Source organism: Pinus tabuliformis, chromosome 4_1 (genome assembly GCF_031772625.1).
Source record: "Pinus tabuliformis cultivar Carrire ecotype Pingquan chromosome 4_1, CPIR1, whole genome shotgun sequence".
In the NCBI taxonomy this organism is placed as follows: Eukaryota; Viridiplantae; Streptophyta; class Pinopsida; order Pinales; family Pinaceae; genus Pinus; species Pinus tabuliformis.
Window position 1 is genome coordinate 415,310,457 of NC_142303.1, and position 25,063 is coordinate 415,335,519.

At 39.1% G+C, this 25,063-nt stretch overlaps 1 protein-coding gene across 1 annotated transcript in view; it reads right to left on the reverse strand.

Annotated features, from left to right (window-relative positions):
• Positions 1-25,063, reverse strand: part of LOC149176074 (peroxisomal (S)-2-hydroxyacid oxidase GLO4-like) — a 394,542-nt gene that overhangs the window by 225,607 nt on the left and 143,872 nt on the right. Inside the window, exon 6 of the mRNA XM_089419844.1 lies at positions 10,853-10,910. Within this exon, the coding sequence (XP_089275970.1) occupies positions 10,853-10,910 (58 nt within the window). The remainder of the gene's footprint in view (positions 1-10,852; positions 10,911-25,063) is intronic.

A 25,063-nucleotide genomic window follows, 5' to 3' on the forward strand; every position in this document is an offset into this window, starting at 1 on the left:
TTGTGAAGTAATTTTGAGGCCTCCTTGATTGGGAACCAAGAAATATTACACATAATCACCATAGACTCCATTCTCCCAAGGATTAAGGCACTAATCTACCAAGGGTGGTCACCAAAACTCTTATTCTTTCACCTTCTCCCAAGTCTAGTCACATTGGGGTGCCTAGAGCATCAATTTACTGACAAGCTAGCCACTGAAAAAATTCGATCTTCTAGGGTCTCTTGTGCTGGCCTTTCCTCTAGTTGTCCTCTAAATTTGAAGACATTCCAATTTCCAACAGTGGAGTTGGAAGAAAAGCCAAGCCCTAGCTTCAGGACCAAAACTTGCCTTGCCATCCCCAAGGCTAGCACTTCCCAAGGTCAAACCAACATCTTTGAGTAATTATATTTTCTTTGATCATCTCTCCACCTGGCCTAGGGTAAAGATATCATTGGTTGCTACATTCCTTCCTCATACCCTAGACTGGGTCCACTTGGCTCCGTATAGTGCTACTCCTTTGAAAGACCATTCTTCAATAACCATCTGAGATACCAATTCTAACAAGGATTTTAGGGATTGGGAAACCCCTTCACAAGTTTTATCCCATAAACCTAACCCTCAAATCCGCTCTTCCTTTCCCTAGATTACCTAGTACCTTGCTTACAAAGCAAGCAATCTTTATCCTTCAAATTATGGAAAAGGGTTATTCGGTTCACTCATATCCATTGATTTATCCTTCATTAGTGATTCCACACATACCAGGTCTCCCCTCATTGGTGAAAGTCCGTAAATAGAAGGGAGCCTTAGCTGAGGTGACAGTGGGCTAAGACTCCATTTGTTGCCCTTGGCCTAGCATTTGCCCTTTAGGGATTCCCCTTAGGTCCCTTGCTAGTTTGAGCATAACAGGCCTAATATCTCCCTGAATACTAGGCCCACTCAGCATTAAAAAATCAATCTTTAAAAACTCCTCAATGTCGGTTCAATTACATCTTTTCATCACTGCACCTGTGTGTGTGCCTTGTCATAAACCACTTGCAAAGTAGACACCTCCCCGCTCTGAAATCATGATAAACCTTCAATTCTGGGAATCATTTATTATGATTTCTTCTAGAGAGTTTAACTGCCAGAAAGAGGCCCAAGGCATGAATGTTTTTGCTCATGTTGAAGTGACCACTGAAAACACTCCTCCTTTGCCACTGTGCCTCCTCATAGAAGAACATACCTCCAGTTTTATCAACATTAATAAGAGCCAGTTGCAAGTGTAGTAGGGGCAGCCTCAAACATTAACACATATCCACCTGCAGATTCAAACAGACCAGGCACACACTGTGCTTTCATCTCATCTGGAAGATGCCAAAACTTTTCAATATAGATATGTTCTGAGATGATGCATTACCAAGTCCCTACTTCTTCCCTTTTTTTTTGGTGTTAACACAAGCTTCTTTCCAGCGGGCCTCTAATCCAATGATTCCCTTGCTGGACCTGAAACTACTGACAACTTCTGATTCAATAGCTGGTATCATCTTCTAAGCTTTTGTTCTGATCTTTGCTTCCATAAACTCTGCCTTGCTCTGATATTTGTTATTAAGTAAACCTGCTCATCTAGTGACCAATCAGATGAAGCGTGTGAAAAGCGACGACTCTCCCTTGAGAAATGACTAGAAGGTGATCAAACTGAAGATTTCCTCTTTGAAGTTGGTGTCTTGATCAGACAAGCTCACCTTACATCTTCCAAATTCAAAAACATAGTCTGTTTGTTACGTTTGTTAGCAATACAAGATGCAAATTTGATTCAAGTTCCCCTTTCACTCTCTTTGGCTTATTCAATGCACACAACCCAGCTGACTTAATAGAATTGTTTAGCTGCACACCAGATGGAGGTGCCTCCCCTTTCATGTCAACTTTATTTCCTTACAAAAAGTACTCCTAGGATCACTTTTTAGTTTCAGACCAGAATGGTGGGTAACAGGGTCCACATCTCATTCTTTTTTGTTTCATGTTGGTTCAATGAGTGTGATTTGGAGCAGTGGGAAGCAGCACAAAGGAGATTTATCTTCAACAGAGGCTAAATATAAGTGTTGAATGCAACATTTAATGGAGTTTGTCTTAGGTGATTGCTAGCAAAAAAATGTTTTCCTTAAGTGATTATTGATAGAAATTGGTTGGAAGAATATTTGACAAAGAAGAATTAAAGAACGAGTTGAATCCCTCGAACCAAAACCCCAAAACTACAAGCTACTCTTGAGAAGTAGGCTCCAAGGCAATAAGTCAGTAATCATGTACCAATAGTATTACTGACATTAGGGATGTAATCACCTAGAAAGCTAAGATAACCAAGAGAAGTAGAAATCACTGTTAAGTAGCATGGACCATAACATTAACATCTCTTATCAAAAGTTTGTGATAATCATAACATTTTCCCTATCAATGCATGTGAGGAACACTTGATGACAAAACTTGATCATCAAATACCCACAGACAAAGTAGAATAGATTGCATTGGTGGAACGAACAAAGTTCGTTCTTCAAGCTAAATACTCTAGAAGACTTGGAATATAAAGATCTCCATTGAGGATACAAGAATATATATAAAATGTATGAATAAGCATGATGATTCAAATGAGAGTGAGGGACCTACTTATATACGAGGCAGGTGCCTTTTCATGGAAGGTCATGTCCCATTTAGACATGCCTCTTTAGTACTAATTACTAATTAACTAATCATTATTACAATTATCTTCATTATTTGTATTTATATTATTTATATCTATTTAATTCATAAAATTGCCTTCCTCCTCAAAAAGCTTTGTCTTCTCGTTTCGGAACTGTCATATTCGTTGATACAAGTTGATATGATCCTCTAAGTGATAAACAAAAATATCGCACTGAGAAGGGATCAGACCATCCTAGATTAATCTTTTGTGGAATCTTGTGGTTACTGGATACTTCGTGTGAATTGTTATCACAAGACTGAATTGTACTGACATTAGAAGTCTTTGGAACATAAATTTGTCCTTTATGTTTTGATTGATACAGATTCGTAGATTCATTGTGGTGTATATCGACGTGTTTCGGATGTAGATAATGGGTTCTTTTGGTTTGGTTTCCCTTATCATGCGTTTGGAATTTTCTTGATTTACTTCAGAAACTGATGTTAATTTAGTTACAGATTCTTCACTTGAAATTTTCATCATCTAAACTGCAACATCTGAATATGTTTTCCCTTCAAATGGATTGTCATCTTCTTGAGTTCTGATATTGACTGAATCAGTATTCATTCCTCTTACTTCAACTTGGTCAGCTACATTTGAAGACTTCGATATGTTTTCCGTGTTGAGTTCTTCTAGTTTGATTTTCAATATTTTTTTGTCATTTTTAAGTTTCTTAATTTGCGTTAATAATTTCTTGTTGTGGTCCTTGAGGCGAGTAACTTCTTCATTTTTTTCAATGGTGATTTTGTCAATTTCCTTTTGCATATTTTGTATTACTTATTTACTTTCTTGAGAAATGACTTTTGCGATATCTTGCATATCTTCTGGTGTTATGGAATCTAGCTTCACTATAACATCCTGTAATGTTATCTTTTTCTTTTTGTATTAAAATGTCAAAAACTTCTTCATATTTAGGATAATGGATTCTAGTGATTTAATCCAGGGCGAACCCATAATTATATCACTATTGTCACAAAATAAGGTTTTAACAGTGAATTGCAATACAAAAGTATAGTCTCCAATACTTAGTTGTAGATTGCATATGTCGTATTGTTTGTCACTTGTGTCAACAAAATTTGTTTCGATTATATTTGATTCAGGGATCACTAATTGATTAGCACATTTAGTACTAACATTATTATTATTTTGAGTAGGATCGATAGAGATGATAACATCATTTCTCACAAGTTATCCTTTGAGTTTGAATAACACATCGACACATACTAAAAGTTTTAAGAAATCTTCCCTCTCTCATTTCCGACTTTGACTCAATTTCTTTCTCGTCACCAATCGTTTCCATTTTTTCTTTTGTCAAGATGAACTTGATTTTTTTTTTTAAATAACCCTTTCTAAAATATTACTCCCCTTTTTTTTTAAATTATAATACCCTTTTATAATCTCTCTTGGTAAATTTAATTAATTTTTAATAACTTCAAACTACCAATTTGTTTGTTATAGCACTTTTCTTTCTCTTTATTTTTTTAACCTTTTTCTTAATTAATGTTCCTTCCTTAACTTTATAAAGGATTGATATCACTCCACAGTTTTTATTCTTTTATGAAAGCCTTGAATACGAAAATTAGGATTGACATTAATCCACAATTTTTATTCCTTTATGAAAGCCTTGAATGCCAACATTATTCTTTTAATTTAATCAAGCTTGGTAAGGTTCAATGGTCGCAATTGAACAAGGACGACCTTGCTTGACGTATTGAGGCAAGTGCTTTGCTATGTTAGACGATTGTAACAGGGTAACAGTTCCTTTCCTTCAATTGTGAATTGAACAACCAATAGTTAGCTCTTCTCTTGGTGGCCTTGCAGTACACTAATTCTGCAAAACGATGGTGGTTGAAACTTGAAACAACAACAATAATTCTGCAAAATGATGGTGTTCGAGGGAAGCTTGGCTTTACTAAATAAGAGAATGACCCTGAATCGAAAACAGTATACCCGCGGAATCAGACGAGGGTAACTTGTTACTTGCAGCTTCTGGATAGAATTAAGGAGGAACGACGTCTGTATTCTTTCTTTTATTCCTCAAGAAAGCAGAGCGGAAATAGCCTAGGGTGTGACAACGTAGGAGATGGAAGTGGCTCAAGGGATGGCGGAGTGGAAGAGGCTGTGGTCTGGCAATCAAGCAATGCGATGGAACGACGTCTGTATTCTTTCCTTTATTCCTCAAGAAAGCAGAGCGGAAATAGCCTAGGGTGTGACAACGTAGGAGATGGAAGTGGCTCAAGGGATGGCGGAGTGGAAGAGGCTGTGGTTTGGCGATCAAGCAATGCGATGGCTGAGAGAGGGCATAGAAAGGGCAACGGATCAGCGCGGTCGTAAGCAGCTAGGCAGAGTGCAGGAAGTGAGGCGGCAAGGAAGGCGGATGGGTTGGAAATTCGGCGGCAACGTTGGCTTCGCCCTGCAGCTAGCGTCGACCACGTATACGAACAACAACGACCAACAACCGTGTTTGTGGCGGCTGGTGTTAGTCGGGCTGCGATGCAATGGTGCGACAAGCTGGTATTCAGTCGAGCCTTCCTCTTTTCTTTCTTTCTTTTTCAATATATATAGTTAAATTGTTTTATTTTTTATTTTATTTTTATTAAGTTTTAGTTTTTAACTTTTCATATTTATATTTTTTGTTTTTTATTTTATTTAATATATCCTCTATTTTTTTATATATAATGTTTCTTTCCTTTTATATTTTGTTCTTTTGACCTTTTTTTTTTAATATTCTTCTTTGAATTTTTAATAATAATTTTTTTGTTTAATTTTAATTTTTGTCTTTAAATGGCCAAGGGCCCCTGACGAAATCCGTGATGGAGAAACTCCAAGCTTGATGTAGTGAATGCTTCAGTGACGATTTTTATAGGCAAGGACCTGGATCAGAGAACGAGGTTCTGTGTAGCGGGGAAGCAACCAGAGGATCGAACAACTCTGATACCAAATGGAATGAATAAAGTTCGTTCTTCAAGTTAAATACTCTAGAAGACTTGGAATATAATGATCTCCATTGAGGATACAAGAATATATATAAAATGCATGAATAAGCATGATGATTCAAATAAAAATGAGAGGCCTACTTATATACGAGGCGGGTGCCTTTTCATGGAAGGTCATGTCCCATTTAGACATGCCTCTTTAGTACTAATTACTAATTAATGTTGATTTAGGGTAGCATTGGATGTGCTTTAGCCATGAAAATTGGTGGAGAGGCTAAAGCACACGAGATATCCAAGACCAAGAAAGGGTTTGGGCAAATTCTAACCAGTTTGAGAGATATTAAAATAATTAATATTTTTAATGGAGTTCCTAAGTCTAAACTTAGGAAAAATAAAATATTAATGGGTATTAATATAAAACTGGGTTAGAATGTTCCAAAGGATAAGGATCAAGCCAAATCTAATCTTAGCCATTGATTAGAGATTTAATCTCGACCGTTGAAGGACTAACGAGAAAAGTATAAGAGGAGGCTTAAGGGTCAGTTGGAGAAGACACCAAATTGATCAGTCAGTTCGATTTTTCTGGGGCGAGGTTTGCTAAGAAAAACGAACAAGTGATCTGAGTTGCAGCTGGGGGGCAGTGAATACATAGCAGAGAGGCAACGTAGAGCGCAAAGAGGTTGAAGCAGAGGCAATTGTAGGCTACGCAGAGGTAGCCAGGAGCTGCACAAAGCTAGAGAGGCCAGCATGTGAGATGCAGAGAGTCCAGGGGCTGACATAAAGGCTCCATAAGTTGACGCAGAGTCTAGCAAATCTGACACAGGGCCTAGAGGATGCGTTGGAAGGATTTCGTGGGACAGACTGGGAGCTGGTGAGCCGGATAGGGTGATGCAGTCCCTATCAAAGTGACGCAGAGCAACAAAAGCTGCAATCGTTGCTGTGGGATTGTTCATCCGGTGATTTATCAACCGAAATATCTGTCTCCGAGTGAGAGGTACTACTGCTGAGGGCATTCTTTGTTGGGTGAGCCATTTCTGACACCCTAGTTGTATTCTGAAAACTACATAATAATAAAACCCTCTGAACAACTGCACCAATTTTCCCGCATTGGGTTTTTCCGGGGACATTGGTCCAAAAATAACGATGTCACTTGTGTGCTTGTTTACTTTTATTTGATGATCTGTAGATGTTGATACTATACTTGCATTTATTTTTAGTGTTTACATGGTAAATAACCTGTTAAGTAATTGAACAAGTAGGAAGAAATAAATCAAATACTACAGGAAGAATTTTTAACGGGTTAAACTTAGAAACTCCAACATGGTATCAGAGCGTGGTTGCAGATCACAGGATAATTGAAGGCATTAGCTAGCAGAGCAATAGCAGCAGAAACAGTTGTCTCGAGTGACAAAATTTGTTCCTAGCATAAAGCAGCAAGGAAGGGGTGACGGAGAGAGCCTGCGTCATCAGTTCGAGCCAAGAGTAGGATCGGCGCAGAGGCAGAGATGAGAAAACCTGACCTACACAGTGCTCGGTCATCTTTCTCAGTCAAGAAGGATCGACGTTGTGGCCAGGAGGTGCATATTTTGCCAGTGTCGGGATTGCGCAGAGCCTAGAGGCTCAATCCTTTAGTTGTTGGGGCATAGGAGGCTGTGGGTAATTTGCAGAGCGAAACTGGTGGGGTACTGTGTTCAGAACAGTACCTAACAAGGCAAGACCAAGGAGGAGGGAGTTGCTACCGAGGCGGATTTCTAGCCAAGGAATCTGAATCAGTGGTGCAATTGCATAGACGATTAGAGTGGGGCAACTCGACATTGGCAGAAGGATTTCCAGAAGGGAAATCGAGACTCAGAGGGAATCGAACCAAGAACTTCCAAACGAGAAGTTGAGAGACTCAACAGGAGTCGAACAGAGGACTTCTAGGAGGGGAGTAGAGAGACTCGGAGGAGTCAAAAGAAGAGTAGCGAGATGGCGGTGAATGGGTTGAGAGATCAGGATAGACTGGACGGAGCATCCAACTTCGTGGTCTGGAAGGCCAGGATCTTGTCCATTCTAGACAGATATCGCATCAAGGACTTCGCCTTGAAAATTATAGCAATCCCAGTTGGCCCAGCTGAAAATGAGAAGTAAGAGGAGGCAATGGCCAGGGAAAAGTGCATCATCCTTGATGGGGTCAAGGATCATGTGGTGCCCCATATTGCCGAAAAGGATAGGGAAAATGAGATGTGGGAGGCCTTGAAGAAATTGTACCAGCATACTTCCGTGCAGAGGAAGACATAACTTGAAAATCAGTTGCGGTCATACCAGATGCAGGAGGGAAAGAAGATAGATGTCTTTCTCAGTCAGTTGAAGGAGATCCGTGACCAACTGACTTCCATAGGGGCCACGCCGGATAAAGATTTGATGGTAAGGACCGCACTTAACGCAGTCTCCGAGGATTGGGAGACATTTGTCGAAAGCACACTGGGCAAGACAAGTCGATTGGGAAGAACTGTGGGCAGCTCTTCGTCAAGAAGAGATCAGACGGCTGACCAAGGAGAGGAGTAGCAACAAAGGGGTCAGGATCAAAAAGGAAGAGGAAGAGGATGCGGCTCTGGCATCTGCGGGAAAGCAGGAGAAGAGAAAGAAGAAGGACCTCTCCAAGGTCAAGTGCTTCCATTGTGGGGAACTAGGTCATTATGCGAACCAGTGTCCAAGGAAGAAAAGTAAGGGAAAGGCTTCTGACTCGAAAGCAACGCCAGGGAGGGCGAAGAAAAAAGTCGAGGAGGATGATGATTGTGCCATGAGTGCTCATGTGCCACTCGAGAAGAAGTGGGGAGACATCGAGCTGTAGTCAGGAGGACTACATGCGATGAGGGGCAGGATCCTTGAGGTACCCAACCTCTTGGATTATACCTTGCTATGGGAGCCTTGAAGAGAGAGTGGAAGGACTGGCGGATGTCAATAGAGACGGATGCGGATGAAGCAACGGAGAGTGCTATAGTGCAGGAGTCCCCAGGCAGCGCGAGGCTAGCAGGCTGCAACAGTGCGAGAGGCACGAGAGTGTTGCACTAGTGTAGGATGTCATAGAGAGGTGTGCAACAGTGCGAGATGCAGGGAGTTGTTGCAACAACGCAGAGGTCAATAGAGGGAGCACTTGTTAGCGGCAGAGAGAGCTTCAGCATCGAGAGTGTTTCTAGCCTGACAAGGATGTTAGTAGTTGGGTGGATCAGTTACTTACTTCTCAGTAACTGAGTTGCAGTGCAGTAGCGGTTAGCAGTAGCACGATGCAGCATGATGAGAGGGGGTTGCAGTGCAGATGCAGTGTTGGGAGAAAGGACCAGCAACAGCACGGATGCAGAGGGAGTTTCCGTACGGATGCAGCAGTGGCAGTGGCAGAGCCATGGGCAGCAGTACAGGATGCAACAGTGCAGAGGATGTTGGGCAAGGAGGCCTAGCATCAGCACAGGTACCAGTGTCGTATAATCAGAGTGATGCTCAGTGTGGAGTATTACTAGAGCACAGTCCTCGCTAAGAGGGAGTGTTGATTTGGGGTAGCATCGGATGTGCTCTAGCCATGAAAATTGGTGGAGAGGCTAAAGCACATGAGATCTCCAAGACCCAGAAAGGGTTCAGGCAAATTCTAACCGATTTGGGAGATATTAAAATAGTTAATATTTTTAATGGAGTTCGTAAGTCTAAACTTAGGAAAAATAAAATATTAATGGGTATTAATATAAAACTGGGTTAGAATGTTCCAAAGGATAAGGATCAAGCCAAATCTAATCTTAGCCATTGATTAGAGATTTAATCTCGGCCATTGAAGGACCAACAAGAAAAGTATAAGAGGAGGCTTGAGGATCAGTTGGTGAAGGCACCAAATTGATCAGTCAGTTCAATTTTTCTGGGGCAAGGTTTGCTGAGAAAATCGAACAAGTGATCTGAGTTGCAGCTGAGGGGCAGTGAATACATATCAGAGAGGTAGAGTTGGTACCAGAGAGGCAGCGCGGAGCCCAGAGAGGTTGACGCAGAGGTAGCCAAGAGCTGCGCAGAGCTAGAGAGGCTAGCGTGTGAGAGGCAGAGGGTCCAGGGGATGACACAGAGGCTCTAGACGCTGACGCAGAGGATAGCAGAGCTGATGCAAGGCCTAGAGGCTGCATTGGGAGGATTTCGTGGGACAGACTGGGAGCTGGTGAGCCGGATAGGGTGACGCAGTCCCTATCAGAGTGACGCAGAGCAGCAAAAATTGCAATTGTTGCTGTGGGATCGTTCATTCAGTGATTTATCAACTGGAATATCTGTCTCCAAGTGAGAGGTACTACTGTCGAGGGCATTCTCTATTGGGTGAGCCATTTCTTGCACCCTGGTTGTATTATGAAAACTGCATAATAATAAAACCCTCTGAATAGCTGCACCGGTTTTCCTACATTGGGGTTTTCCGAGGACATTGGTCCAAAAATAACGGTGTCACTTGTGTGCTTGTTTACTTTCAGTTGATGATCTGTAGATGTTGATATTGTACTTGTATTTATTTTCAGTATTTACATGGTAAATAACTTGTTAAGTAATTGAACAAGTAGGAAGAAATAAATCAGATAGTACAGGAAGAATTTCTAACGGGTTAAACTCAGAAACTCCAACAATTAACTAATCATTATTACAATTATCTTCATTATTTGTATTTATATTTTATTCGCAACAATTGGATTTTAATTAACAGGCAAAAGATAATAATGAATTGCTGTACTCTACATGATTTGGAAAACGTGCCTTCACAACCCAGAAACCAGTCCATAACAGTTTAGTTATGCCTATACCAGTATATTCTCAAAAATTTAAAAGAACAAAATGAACAATACAAAAATATTTAGAAATAGGTGGTGTTTCTATATTGAAATAGGAAGTCAACCTACTGTGTCCGTGCCAAATTACATGAATGGAAAGAAGAAATGCAAAATTGCAGTGCATGATAAGAAATCTCTCCTATGTTCACTGATAATAAATGAGGGAAAATTTGAGGGAAACTAAGTCCTACCCCTCTTCCATTTAAGTTCCAGACTACAGAAATTTCAACAATTTTATTGACACTAAAATGGGAAGAAAAATGCCCATCAAAGTTCAATTTAACAGTTCTTCAATCTCAACAAACAGAGGATGCTATGACAAGATCTAGAAAAAGAGAACAAATACCATCATGGATGTTACTTACATATTGCATTTATGTCTTGAGTTGTTAGCTATGACTTACCGTATCCATATTGATTGAAAGTAGGCCTTCAAGATTCTTTAAAGTAGGCACAACAAGTCTGTTACACAGTTTAGAGAACATATAAGGACCTTAGATCTTGAAAGACTATAAGTATGATGCAAATTAACTTTTGATCCATCAAGAAATGTATAAAATTAAGTGCGTAAGTCTGAAGTGCCAATCACTGATTAGTATAGTGCACAGGATTATAACAAGACAAAACAAAACAGCTATTGGCTCAATCAAAAGAAGCTAAATGAACTATATACCTGAAAAAATGCCATTCAGATAAACAAATGTCGATAGATGAATATAAGGAAGGATGTAAGATAAATAAATAATGTGCTGATTGAAGAACATATGAACAATAATTAAGCTTTAATGAGCTGCTCAAAGAAGACACGACTAGATCCTTAACTATTTGTCCAACTGAAGTGGTCATAATTCTTATAGATGCATTGTGCGAGGTATAGAAACTGAGAGCCTTTCACTCAAAGATGAATTAGAAGAAAAAAAAATAACTCATAAAACACCCGAACTATAATGCAATGGATAAAAGAACCTATCCTAAAGTATTACTAATGACCAATCCACATAAGCAAGGCACTTTCCATCCTTGTAAACAATTTCCAATAAAAGAAAATGCAAAATGCTTACTAGGCTGCAGGACAAAAATTCCCTTCAACATTAGCCCTCTTGCAAAGGAAACTGTATTTTGGCTATTAGAGATCCATGACCACACAATAGAAATAAACGTATGAAGAATGTGATGTTTATTAGTAAAGGAGATATTGAGTACATCACCATAAGCTTCTCTTATTCTGTGAGATACGAGGGATGTTCCACTATTTGCTTGGAACTTGGGCGGTGTTACAGCTCAGATGCACTTCAGTGCACCTCATATTTTTTTCGTTGGATGTGACCAATCATATGAGCAAATTTTGCACCTATCTTGATGATGTTAATGCTCAAAGTACCATCATCAGATGTGCTATCATGATGTTTGGTACTTCTGTATCATTATCAAGCAAAAGTGTGAGCATTTTTGTGCTCATGTATTGTACTGGACCATGCTTAAATGATCTATGTAAAAGTGTTTAACCCAGGCGGCATCTCCAAACCCTTTGTGGTCAATAATGGCCCGTCCTCTTAGTTCCCATTTTAGGAACACCCTTTCTCTCATGGCTTAGCTCACATCCCCTTCGTGGCATTAAGTGGGCACCTTGTTGCTCATTTATGGCCTTGGTAGGTATGTGAAGGTGTCATGTCCCCATTTTTATTTTCCTCTATAGTACAACGAGGATGGGTTTCCAGGGTATGTGTGGCCAAGCCACATGAGCATAATTACATCATCAGGGGTTCCAAAGGGGTTCTGAGGAGTTTTTACGAGATCCCATGGCATTCGCTTGGCATATTCCATCATCCACACAGTTTTCGTTTTGTTCCATCGCATTCCGGCAACTTTCAAAAAACGAGGTTATTACTGGGCCTGAATTAAATTAATTATGTTTGAGGTTGCATTCCGGGAGGATCATTTGATGGAACGCCTCAATATAATAGCTCGTTGGAACCAGAACGATAAGATCTATAGGATGAGATGTTGAGAAGTGACTTCCAGTGGACAAAGAGAGTATGGTGGGCGATTTACCATTTTCCCAGATTAAAAATGACGTCATTTAATTAAAAAGGGGAAAAAATTAAAAAGTCATTTAGGATAAAGTCAAGGAAGGAGATTCTAGAATAATGATAAAATAATAAAATAAGATGTTTCTAAAGGCTTGGAGATCTATCTATGGAGTTTTTAAAAGGAGGAGGAGATCATTTGGGACATCTTGGAGTTGAGTATTCTTCTTGTGGAGAGATTTGGAGAACTAGGAGTTCCCAGCTTCCGTTGTAGCCCTAGGACGGAAACCATTGGGTGATTCAGTGACAATGGGCAAGTACCCATCTCTCTCCTTGGTGAATTCACTCAGAATTCACAAGCCATTTCAACATATCAATTTTTGGAGGTATGCTGCATCATTTTGTTGATTTTGAGGGCGTCATCTCAGCCATATTCCTATTCCTTGTACCAACTTATTTATATATTAATAAAATAAGGTTGAGTTCTTTTGCATGTTTTTCTCATTTATTCTTGAGTTGCATATTATATTTTCCAATTTTGTCATTAAGTTGCTTGTTGAATTTGTGCAAATTGTTATTTAAATTGACAGTGTAATTTTCTAAAGCGATTTTATGCAAAATTCATAATTAGGACATTACAGTGGTATCGGAGCATGATTTTGGTCAACTGCGGGTTAAAATCAAAGTTGTCGTATTGTTCATAAAGAATAAAGGAGCCAAGTTCGTGGGTTAAATCTCTTAATCTATTTGTCAGAGGTTTTGAAGGACATTTCTCTCATTTGAGATAGTGATTTTGCAAACCTAAAGAGTTGGAGGAATATGGTACAAATTTATCTTATTTGGAGCAGTGTGCAGAGTTGGGCAGACTAGGAAACGCGCACTAAATTGGGGCTTTTGTAGCAGCTGTAATCTGCCCAAAAAAAATTTGGGTTTTATTGGGTTTTATGAGAGGAGTTCATGGTTAAAATTTCAGAATTTTTAGGGCAGTATTTGGGTTGGAAGTCAACATTCCTTCAGCAACACATTTTAGGGGTAAACTAGGTAATTCACACCACTTGGTGGGCTTGATCTTGGCTTGGAGTTAAGCCAAACCATTTCTGGGTTTCTATGGGTTTGGTGTGAAGAACCTTAGATTAAATTTTCAGAATTTTTGGAGAAGTATTGAGGGAAAAAACACCAATTGATCCTCAATTACCAAATGACAAGGCATACATTTAGGTTCGGGAGGCCCACCTTCAAACATGCGATCATGACAAATGGGTGAGGGACCACATGGCTGGCTCAGGTGGCGGAGGAATGGCACAACGAGCGAGTTGGTGGCCTCAAGGGGCTGCTGACTTCCGACTAAGGACCATCTTGGAGAAAATTTTCTCCGAGGGATATCACCCACAAAATGGTGGGTAACATGTCCCACTGGCTGCCCCTATTGCTGGACCAATGGAGCTTCAGCTGGGTGATTCTGATCACCTACAGGTATCTCACGATATTTTTGAAGAAAGTGTAGGTAGGTTCGGTCTTCATAATGACATGATCTTTGTAAATAATGAAATAAAAGAAATAAAATAATTTTTATGACTTGTTGCATGGGTTTCATGAGCAAGAAGTTTATTTATTAGTGACTCACATTGAGAGCCTTAAGATTTATTATTGAGTCAAAGAGTCAATGTCATGTACAAAGAGATCTTCTTGAGCATATGTAAAATAAATATGAGTCAACCTAGTGTCTAACAACCCCCCAAAGACAAGCACAATCCTCTTGAAGAAGTCAGCCAGAAAATGAATGAAAAGCAATCATGTCGGCTCAAATAAGGAGACACAACACTTCACTATAACATGTTGACTTATTATGGTGACTAACCACTATAAATAGGTGTGTAAGATCAGTGTTACAGGAGCAGACATCTTCGCATACATCTCTGAAATCTCGGACAAGTACAGTAGTATAGGAATCTCGAATATCTCTGAAACTTCGGGGTAATTACAATCACATAGAACTCGGATTCATCTGATATTTTTCGGAGGAAATTACAGTGCTTCAGGACTTTGGACAAGTATAGTGGTTCAGTACTTTGGATGAGTACAGTAGTCCTATATTGCTCGAATGGGTAACTCAGAAGCAAAGCCTCTCAATGATCAATGTCTTGGCATAATGAACAATCTCATGAAGATCTCGGTGTAGGAAGAAAATACAGTCATGATCTCAGTATATATGTAATGATGTTATCCAACAGAGAACACTTTGTCTCAACATACCTCCAAATGCAGTCAAGATCTCAATTATGGTCTCGGTATGGCACACACTATCTTGACATACTTCAAGGTATAGTCACTATCTAAGCATAGTTATGATCTCGATCTTGAAAGAGACATAGTCACAAGGAGAAGTTCTCTGTGAAGGAGCAGCAATGGTGCAACAACAATGATCTAGTTGTTATGATGAAGACCTTGGTGAAGGAGTAGCAATGGTGTTACAGCAGTAATGAAGATTTCGGTGGTGCAGTAGTGATGGCCTCAGTGGTGCAGCAATGATGATGATCTCAAGCAGTGACAAAGAAGAGGATTGGTGTCTTCGTCTTGGAGTGGCCTAATAGGTCAAGCCTAGGGTCATGATCTTGGTATTCGTCAATTGGAATCTCTATAAGAAGAATTTTGTGCCGATTTTCCTCTCAAAGAATGAGAGGTTTTGACCCTAGCAGAAAGCCAACATCATGTGTTCTTGTCTCTTTTTTTTTGGTAACTATTTGATGAACTAAGCAGACACACTCTAATAATAAGGAAAGATTGTACTAATAAGAAAAGTTAAAAGAACCTCACAAATAGTTATCATGAGAAAAAGAATCTTATTAACTCTAATTGCCCTAGATTCTTCAACATGGTATCAGAGCTAAGGTGTTGAAGTCAAAGGAAGGGCAGCGAAGAGACATTCAAGAATCAAGTTTCAAGAAGGGCATCAAAGCAAGTTGAAGGATATCAAAAGGATCGAGATCTACATTGAAGGATCAAGCCTTAGATCAAAGTAGTCTACCACAACAAGAGATTTTGTTTCCATAGTCATCATCAAAAGGCCACCAAGACTCCCATCAAGTTGTCTACAAAGCAAGGTAACTCAAAGGACCTCAAAAATGAAGATCACATCATCTTGGAACAGGTTGAAACCATAGAAGCAGTCCTGATCTACACTACAAAAGAAGGCAAAGCATATTGAAGGCAATAAGGCATGGTCATCTTCAAGAAAGAATCATCTCCTTGCCTTGAAGAAGATCATCCGAAGAAGCAGCAAATCATCCTCATCAAAAGGAGCAACCTTTTCTATTGAGGAAAGGCTCTCTCATTTGAAAGAAGATCATCCAAGAAGAAGCCCTAATACATCTTCTTCAACCATCATCAAAGTGATCAAGTGGAAGAGTTCATCTTCACTTGTCAAGTAAGTATCTTTTCATTCTATAATCAAGTTTGGTTAAATGACTTCATGTTTGCAAGGAGATCTATAAATCAGTTGGGTCATCAAGATTCCTTGCATAAGAAAGGAGGATAGATATAGTCCCCAGAAGAGAAGTCATATGAAATCAGTCCTAGGTCCTCTCATCCCTATGTAGCAGGAAAGGTGACATAAAAGAGAGATATAAAATGCTAGAAGATATACTCTCTTAAATGCAGTGAAGAAGGTCATATCACTTAGACCTAATTGAAGGTATCAAAGAATTAAGAAATACCTTCATAAGATCTCAATTGGGAGATGAAGACAATCATCATTGTTCTAACTAGTAGGCAAGGTAACAAATGTCCATGAACAAGAAGGTTACCTCATTCAACAATTTGTTCTCTATGCTAGATAGAGAATAGTTGATGGAAAAAGTATTAAAGGTTAAAGGACTAAAACATGTGCAGAAAGGAAAGGGAAGTTTGGTCCTCAAATAGTATAACTAAGGTTATGGAAGCTCATGTCACTGGATAGATGGAGGAAGTTGAAGAAATGGGCCAAGGAAAGAGGGAGTAACAGATCTCTACTATGATTGAGATGGTATCCCTCACAAAAGGGTCCTATCATAAGCTTCTATTATAGATATGAAAACAATAATAAGATGCATCGTGGCATCATGAAAAGCATTAGAATCAAGAGCTCGTGACATCACCATGGAAATCATGAAAAACAAAATCCATGGCAGTGAAACATGAAGGATGTAGCTCTTGGGAACCTCATTGGACATTGCAGGAAAGGAAGAAGTCATCTAGGACAAGGCTCATCATACATCAAGTCAAAAAGGAAACATTTACCAGATGGAGATATGCAAGATCCTCAAGATTCTCTGAAAGAATCCTCACAGGAAGGTTCACTAATCTAGAGAGGAAGCAAGTATTTCATCAGGAATTCCAACTTATGGAATTCATGGGATGATGGTGTGATGACATGAAGAAGATCAATGGATTGAAGACCTTTTCAATCAAGGAAGTTGTTGGAAGAAACCTAGATGACCTAAAGGTAAAATGAGGTATGTATGTTTGTATTTAATATTGTAATGTTATGTCGTATGGTTGTAGGTAACATGGATCATTAGTTCTATCTTGAGAAGCATGACCAAGGAAAAAGAATCTCCTCCTCTAAAAGGATGCAGGAAGACATAAGTCACACTAGATGAAATCAACATAATATGTCCTCATATGAAGTATGAGGTGGTTGACTACAATTAAGAAACTCTGATTGAAAGCTCCTGGGAATGGAATGTGTGAGGAAGGAAGAGATCGTGAGATATGCAACCATGATGGAGGCAATCAACATCCAAAGGACCAGGAAGACTTGAGTAGGAAATCTCCCAAAAAAGATATGAAGACTCTGATGAAAGTTTGAAAAGACGAAGACCCTTGACAATGGATATCTTTGGGAGATGTGTCAACATATGCAGGATGATGATACCTACAAGAATATGTCATGATGAAGAGCCATCTTGAAAGGTATGATTTGATTTAATGTTATGATTTCTTGAATAATATCTGGATGAGTTCATGCAGGGCTACTGGAACAAGAATTGTAAGTACAAGTACAACTAGCATTCATGTAGTGGATGGAACTCCTGAAAGAAACATGATGAGGAAGAAGTAGCCATACGACAAAGGTTCCAGATATGAAGAAGGCCAATTTCCATGAAGAAAGGAATGACATGACGAACCAAGAAGGAAAGTGATCGATGGATGATACCCTACGAGGAAGAAGCTCAACTGAATTTCATGACATCAAGGAAAGAAGTTGATCAAGCAGCTGAAGGACCCACGAAGAAGAATCTACTGATGAAAATACAAATCCCTGATTAAGAGGGAACTTGGATTGAGTCACCCCTGATTAAAAAGGAGTGACAATTGTGTTTTTCTATTTCATGTGTCATGCACTAGACTAGGACTAACAACCATAAGTCTTAGTGAAGGCCATGAAGAGAAATGTAGACACATGATGGATGTATCCTCCCTAATTGAGAGGGAGAGACAGACACAACATTATTTTCTTCACTTGGAGGAAAGAATGGAGAATTGGGTAATCATCTGGCATCCGATGCTCTTTGATGATGCGTAGGGCATCCAATATAAGAGTAGGAAAGAGGACCGATATTCTTTGAGGGTTGGGAACCCAAGATAAGAATAGTTCTAGAAGGTCATACTCAGTGAACACCCAGGTGGGTATGTACCTTGAGAGACAATGATGAAGGTGTCTATAGTCATCGGTCTCACCAACATTGTAGCTCATGGTCTCGTGGAGAGATGGAGTTGTTAGTCAAGGCCTTGCACTGTGAAAATGTTGGTTGATATGATGCTATACAGGTGGATTACCAATCTGACTCTTCTTATGAGAAATTCTTCAGATTGAGAATGACCAAGTACCATTATGAATATCTCCCTAGTTAAGAGGGAGTGTTGAAAGGTTCGGTCTTCATAATGACATGATCATTGTAGATGATGAAATAAAAGAAACAAAATAATTTGTATGCCTTGTTGCATGGGTTTCATGAGCAAGAAGTTTATTTATTAGTGGCTCCCATTGAGAGCCTTACCATTTATTATTGAGTCAAATAGTCAATGTCATATATAAAGAGCTCTTCTTGAGCATATGTAAAATAAATATGAGTCAACCTAGTGTCTAACAGCACTCCAAAGACAAGCACAATCCTCTTGAAGAAGTCGGCCAACAAATGAATGAAAAGTAGTCATGCCGGCTCAAATAAGGAGACACAACACTTCACAATAACATGTCGGCTTATTATGGTGACTAACCACTATAAATAGGCATGTAAGATCAGCGTTACAGGAGCAGACATCTTCGCATACATCTCTGAAATCTCGGACAAGTACAGTAGTACAGGAATCTCGAATATCTCTTAAACTTCGGGGTAATTACAGTCACACAAAACTAGGATTCATCTGATATTCTTCAGAGGAAATTACAGTGGTTCAGGACTTCGGACAAGTGTAGTGGTTCAGTGCTTCGGATGAGTACAATAGTCCTATATTTCTCGGATGGGTAACTCAGAAGTAAAGCCTCTCAATGATCCTTGTCTTGGCATAATGAACGATCTCATGAAGATCTCGGTGTAGGAAGAAAACACAGTCATGGTCTCAATATATATGTAATGATGTTATCCAACAAAGAACACTTTGTCTTGGCATACCTCCAGATGCAGTCAAGATCTCAATTATGGTCTCGGTATAGCATACACTGTCTTGACATATTTCAAGGTACAGTGATGATGTAAGCATAGTTATGATCTCGATCTTAAAGGAAAAATAGTCACAAGGAGAAGATCGATGTGAAGGAGCAGCAATGGTGCAACAACAATGATCTAGTTGTTATGATGAAGACCTCGGTGAAGGTGCAGCAATGGTGTTACAGCAGTAATGAAGATTTCGGTGGTGTAGTAGTGATGGCCTCAATGGTGCAGCAATGATGATGATCTCAAGCAATGACAAAGAAAAGGATTGGTGTCTTTGTCTTGGAGTGGCCTAATAGGTCAAGGGTCATGATCTTTGTATTCGTCAATTGGAATCTCTATAAGAAGAATTTTGTGTGGGTTTTCCTCTCAAAGTGTGAGAGGTTTTGGCCCTGGCAGAAAGCCAACAGCGTGTGTTCTTGTCTCTTTTGTTTTTGGTAACTCTTTGATGAACTAAGCAGAGACACTCTAATAATAAGGAAAGATTGTACTAATAAGAAAAGTTAAAAGAACCTCACAAATAGTTATCATGAGAAAAAGAATCTTATTAACTCTAATTGCCCTAGATTCTTCAACAAATATCTCTTGAAAGCTCAATCTTCCATGAACTTTACATCTTGTCTTACTACAATCTTCTTATTGCAAGGAATGTAGATCCTATATGCCTTGGAGGTATCGCTATACCCAACAAGAAATCCCTTCTCTACATTTTGATCTAATTTGGTGTGCTTCTCATCTAACACGTGGCAATAAGCAACATTGCTGAAGATCCTGAAGTGACTAACTTTTGGCTTCTTCCCTATGAAGACCACTTCTGGAGTTTCCTTCCCTAATGCTCTATGAGAAGTCTTGATCTGAATATAGACTATCGTGTTAGATGCGTCTGCCCATAGAAACCTGGGAAAATCCTAGTCATATAACATAACTTTTGTAGCCCCAACTATGGTTTTGTTTTTCCACTTTGCTACCCCATTCTGCTGTGGGTTATACGGAGCTATCCATTCTCTTTTGATGCCTTCCTTTGTGCAAAAAGATGTGAAGTCTTTATCAATATATTCTCCACCATTATCTGAGCAAACCAACTTGATCTTCTTCCTTGTCGCAATCTCCACGAGAGCCTTAAACTCTCCAAGAATTCTCTGACTAAAAGGGAACCGAAGGAACGAATTCCAGGTGTCCATCTTCCGTATGTTCAGGGGACCACTGATAGAATTGGAAGGATTCTCAGGAAGCATAGTATCCCTGTGACCTTTAGGCCCCTGAACACCATTCGTATGTCCCTCAGATCGGTGAAGGATCCTATCGACCCTAAGGATATGAAAGGTGTTTATATGATCCCTTGTTCCTGTGGGACCCCCTATATTGGGGAGACTGGTCGCTCCATTAATCAAAGGATTAGCGAGCACGCAGCGGACCTTAAGCATAGGAGAGCTAAGTCTTCCGCTTTAGCTGAACATGCTGAGAAAACCAATCATCATGTTTGTATTGAGGAGGCTAGTGTTATTGCTAAGGTTTCGCATTTCCATCATCGAAAATTTAGGGAAGCGCTTGAGATTGAAAAGAGGCCAAGCAATCTCAATAGAGAGGATGGCTGGAAAATCAATAGGTGTTGGGTCCCAGCACTCTCTTCCTAGTCGTTTTTCCGCCCTCCTCTTAAGGTTTTTTTTTTTTCATTTATTTATTTTTTATTATTACTTTTTTTTTATTCATTCATTTATTATTATTATTATTATTATTTTATTTTTTTTTGGATTTATTTATGTTATTTTATTATATATATATATATATATATATATATTTATATTTTAAAAAGACTTTTATGTTATCTCATCATTATTTTTCTCCTTTCATTATTTATTTATTTTTAGATAGTTAATTTTCTCATTTCTTATATTTATTAATTCTAACAGCTTATTACTTCAGGTATTATAAGGTCCTTTATGACTAATTTTCCATTTGAATACTAATTAGCTTATAATTTTAATAATACTTCTAAATAAAAACCCATTTCAATTATTGTGATATATATATTTTATATTACTTCATATATTTATATTTATGCATATAATTTATTCTTATATTATAAGGTCCTTTATATAACTAATTTTCCATTTAAATTCTAATCAACTTATACTTTTTAACTAATTTTCTAACTAACCTAACATCCTATTGATATTACTTTATTTTATTCAGATATTATAAGGTCCTTTATGTAACTAATTTTCGATTTAATTATTAATTAACTTATAATTTTTAATAATACTTTTAAATAAAATTATTTTATATATTTGTATTTAGGCATTTAATTTATTCATATATTATAAGGTCCTTTATTTAACTAAATTTCCTTTTAAATACTAATTAACTTATAATTTTTAATAATACTTTTTGAACTAAATACCCATTAAAAATATTTTATATATTTATATATATATTTTTAAGGGATTGGTCCTAAATATTACTAATTAAATTAATAAAATAATTTTGACCCCGGTCCTAGAGTCAAACTAGTCGTTGGTCAAGTTAGCCGTTGGAGGCTCTACTCAGACTATTTAACATGCTAAGCTAGATCTGTTTCTTCAACTTGTCCTGACGATGAACCACACTAGTTGGTTCAAAACGCGTCGACCAATGGTATTCCATGTGATTTTCGCCGAAAATTCTCTCACAAAGCCTTAAAATCTCTGAAATGATCGAAGACCTCATCTTTGGTCTTCAAGAAATAGATCCAGCTTTTCTAGAATGGTCATCAATAAAGGCAACTAAGTATTAGGTACCACTGAGAGCGCTAGTGGACATCGGGCCACAAATATCTGATGTATAAGTCCTAACACGCCATTTGATCTATTATCATTTCTTGGGAATGTTGCCTTAGCAAACTTCCCAAGTATGCATCCTCTCCACACATCATCGTGTTCCATGCCATGTTTTGGAACCCCTGTTACTGTTTCCCTTAGCATCTTTAGTGCTCCATGGTATAGATGTCCCATTCTCCTATGCCATAACTCATTTATTTCCTTCCCACTGCTACTGTCACTGCCTATTAGTGCCATTGGAGAGTCGAGCTGCAATTTGTATAATTTGTTGCTTTGAACTCCCCTATGCCATAACTCATTTATTTCCTTCCCACTGCTACTGTCATTGCCTATTAGTGCCACTGGAGAGTCGAGCTGCAATTTCTATAATTTGTTGCTTTGAACTCCAATCTGTCTTACCCTCTTCCAACTTGAGTATTTGACAAACACTTTCTTCCCTACAAAGTGGATATCATATCCCTTATCCTGTAACTGGGATACTGAAATTAGGTTCATACCTAATCCTGGCACATGCAATACATCTGTAGCGCGGGTGCTTGCTTTTGACTCCCTGTGAAAATCGATGGTACCTCTCCCTACTAGACTACACTTTGTTTTGTTTGTTGATTTGGGGTAGCATCGGATGTGCTCTAAACCTCAAATTTTGCAGAGAGGCTTGGGCACACATACTCCAAAGAACCCATAAAGCGTTTTGGGAAATTCCACCCATAGGCGATTATATTAAAATAATTAATATTTTTAATGGAGTTCCTAAGTCTAAACTTAGAAAAATTAAAATATTAATGGGTATTAATCTAATTGTGGTTGTAACTTCTAGAAGAGGACGGAGATCAAGCCAAAACAATCTAAGCCTTTGATTAGGAGTTAATCTAGGTCGTTGGTTGTCCAACAGAAAGATATAAGAAGGGGCTTGAGGGTCATTTGGAAAACACGCTGAGAGATCAAAAGATCGAATTTCAGAAGTGAGAAGTTCTCGGGAGGAAATTCGATTGCGGAGATTTCTTGCAGTTGAGGAGTAGGGATAGTTGGGTTGGAGTATCTACTCTGAGACCCTGAATACTCAGCACAGAGGCAGAGAAGCACCAGTGGAGGTAGCGCAGACCCAGGAAGGATTGACGTTAGGATAGGAGGGCCCATGCAGTGCTTGACGCAGAGCCAGAAGTGCCAACGCAGAGGCAGAGTTGTCTTCAAGCAGAAGTCTGAAATATGTTAGGGAGCTACCGGAACAGCTAGGAGGGTTGACGTCAGAGCTCCAGGGGACAAGGAGACCCAATGCAGAGCTGACGCAAAGCCTCAGAGAGCTCCACGCAGGCCCACGCAGTTACTACAAAGGGGCAGCATAGTTGTAGTCGGGGACAGTTAGTTCAATTGTCAGATCAGTTGGGATTTGCCAGGTGAAGTGAGGTAATCTCACTAAGTTTTCTGCCAGTGTCTTTTTCTCTGTAACTGCATTGTTGGAAGGGCATCCAGAGTTGTACACAAAACTACTGCTTAATAATAATAAACCCTCAGAACTGTTGCATTGGTTTTCCCGCATTGGGTTTTTTCGGGGACATTTGTCCAAAAATAATGGTGTCAATTGTGTTGTATTTTATTTCTTGCTGTTAAATTGGCAACTAGAGCCAAACTTCATGTGGGTCATCTTACTCATGGCTGATAATATTTTCATTAGATTCCTCTCGTCGAGAGGTGTAGGATCGATGTAAAGATCATCCGATTCCAATAAGTATTCATGGAGATATGAATTTATTTTGATTATGGAATTATTATCAAGCCGACCTACAACTCATGTAGGCTCAAAAGCCCAACAGTCGCATCTATTCAAACATCAACATTTGTGTATAAATACAGGAGGACTTCTCCTCATTTGCACTCACTCATCTCATCACATCTCTCTCTCTCTCTCTCTTGCACAGAAAAGAGGCTTTTCTCTACTGCGCAAAAAAGAGACCTTTCTCACACATGTGGAGGAGCAGTCGCAGGGCAGCAACTGCAGAAGTGAAATTTGACCTGCGTGGACCAGAAGATCTCCTCATCAGAACTGCGTTGTAGGTTCATCTGAACCTCCTCTGAAGGCTGCAACTTTTGGTGGTGGAATCAAGCCAATCTGACGGACAGTTTCCGAGATATCGACTGCCCTAGTTTGAAGGAAGCTGCTAAAACTGAAGCTGCAACTGCAGATCCAAACTTTGACCAGCGTGGACCATCAAACCTCTTCTTCTGAAATGCGTTGTAGGTTCATCTGGACCTCCTTTGAAGGCCGCAACTTTTGGTGGTGGAATCAAGCCAATCCGACGATCAGTTTGCGAGATATCGACTGCCCTAGTTTTGATGATGAAGCCGCTAATGTTGATGCTGCTAATCTAGGCTTTGCTACTGCTGATATAAATCAGATTTATTTTCCTATTTCTCTCTGCTGAATTATTTAAGATAAAAGAAGATTTGATCAAAGGGTTTCCCCACACATTGTAGGGTTTGTCCCTGGCTAGCCACCACATCTTGTGTCTCTTGTCTTGGCTTGTTTTCTGTTGATTGTTTAATGTTCTATCTGCACTTTACTTATGCACATGTGATTGCTAATCTATGAATAATAATAAGAAATAAAAGTAAATTGCTCTAAGCATAGAACATACTATAACTTAACATGGTATCAGAGTAGAGGTGAAGACAAAGCCCGAGCAAGAGCAAGAGCAATCACCGAAGAGAAGCTTGGCAAGGCTATCCTAAAAGAACTATGGGGTCCTCAACACTCTTTCCTGCCGAAGACAAGCTCCGTGAGAAAGCTGACTATCACGGATGGAAGATGTCTATCGATCTAACCCTAGAAGATCAAGGAGTGTTGGACCATGTAAGAGGCAATATTGTTGAGCCTCCATCAAATGCATCCGCTGCTGCCTAGAACAAATGGAAAAATGAAAAAGTCAAAACAAAGAAGATCATCCGGGACTCTATCAACAAGCACTTGGTGGCCTACATCTCTGAACTGGACACCTCCAAGGAAATATACGATAGACTGGTGAGTTTATTTAAAGTTAATGATGCAAATCAAGTTTTGTTTCTTAGAAATAAGCTGAGGGAAA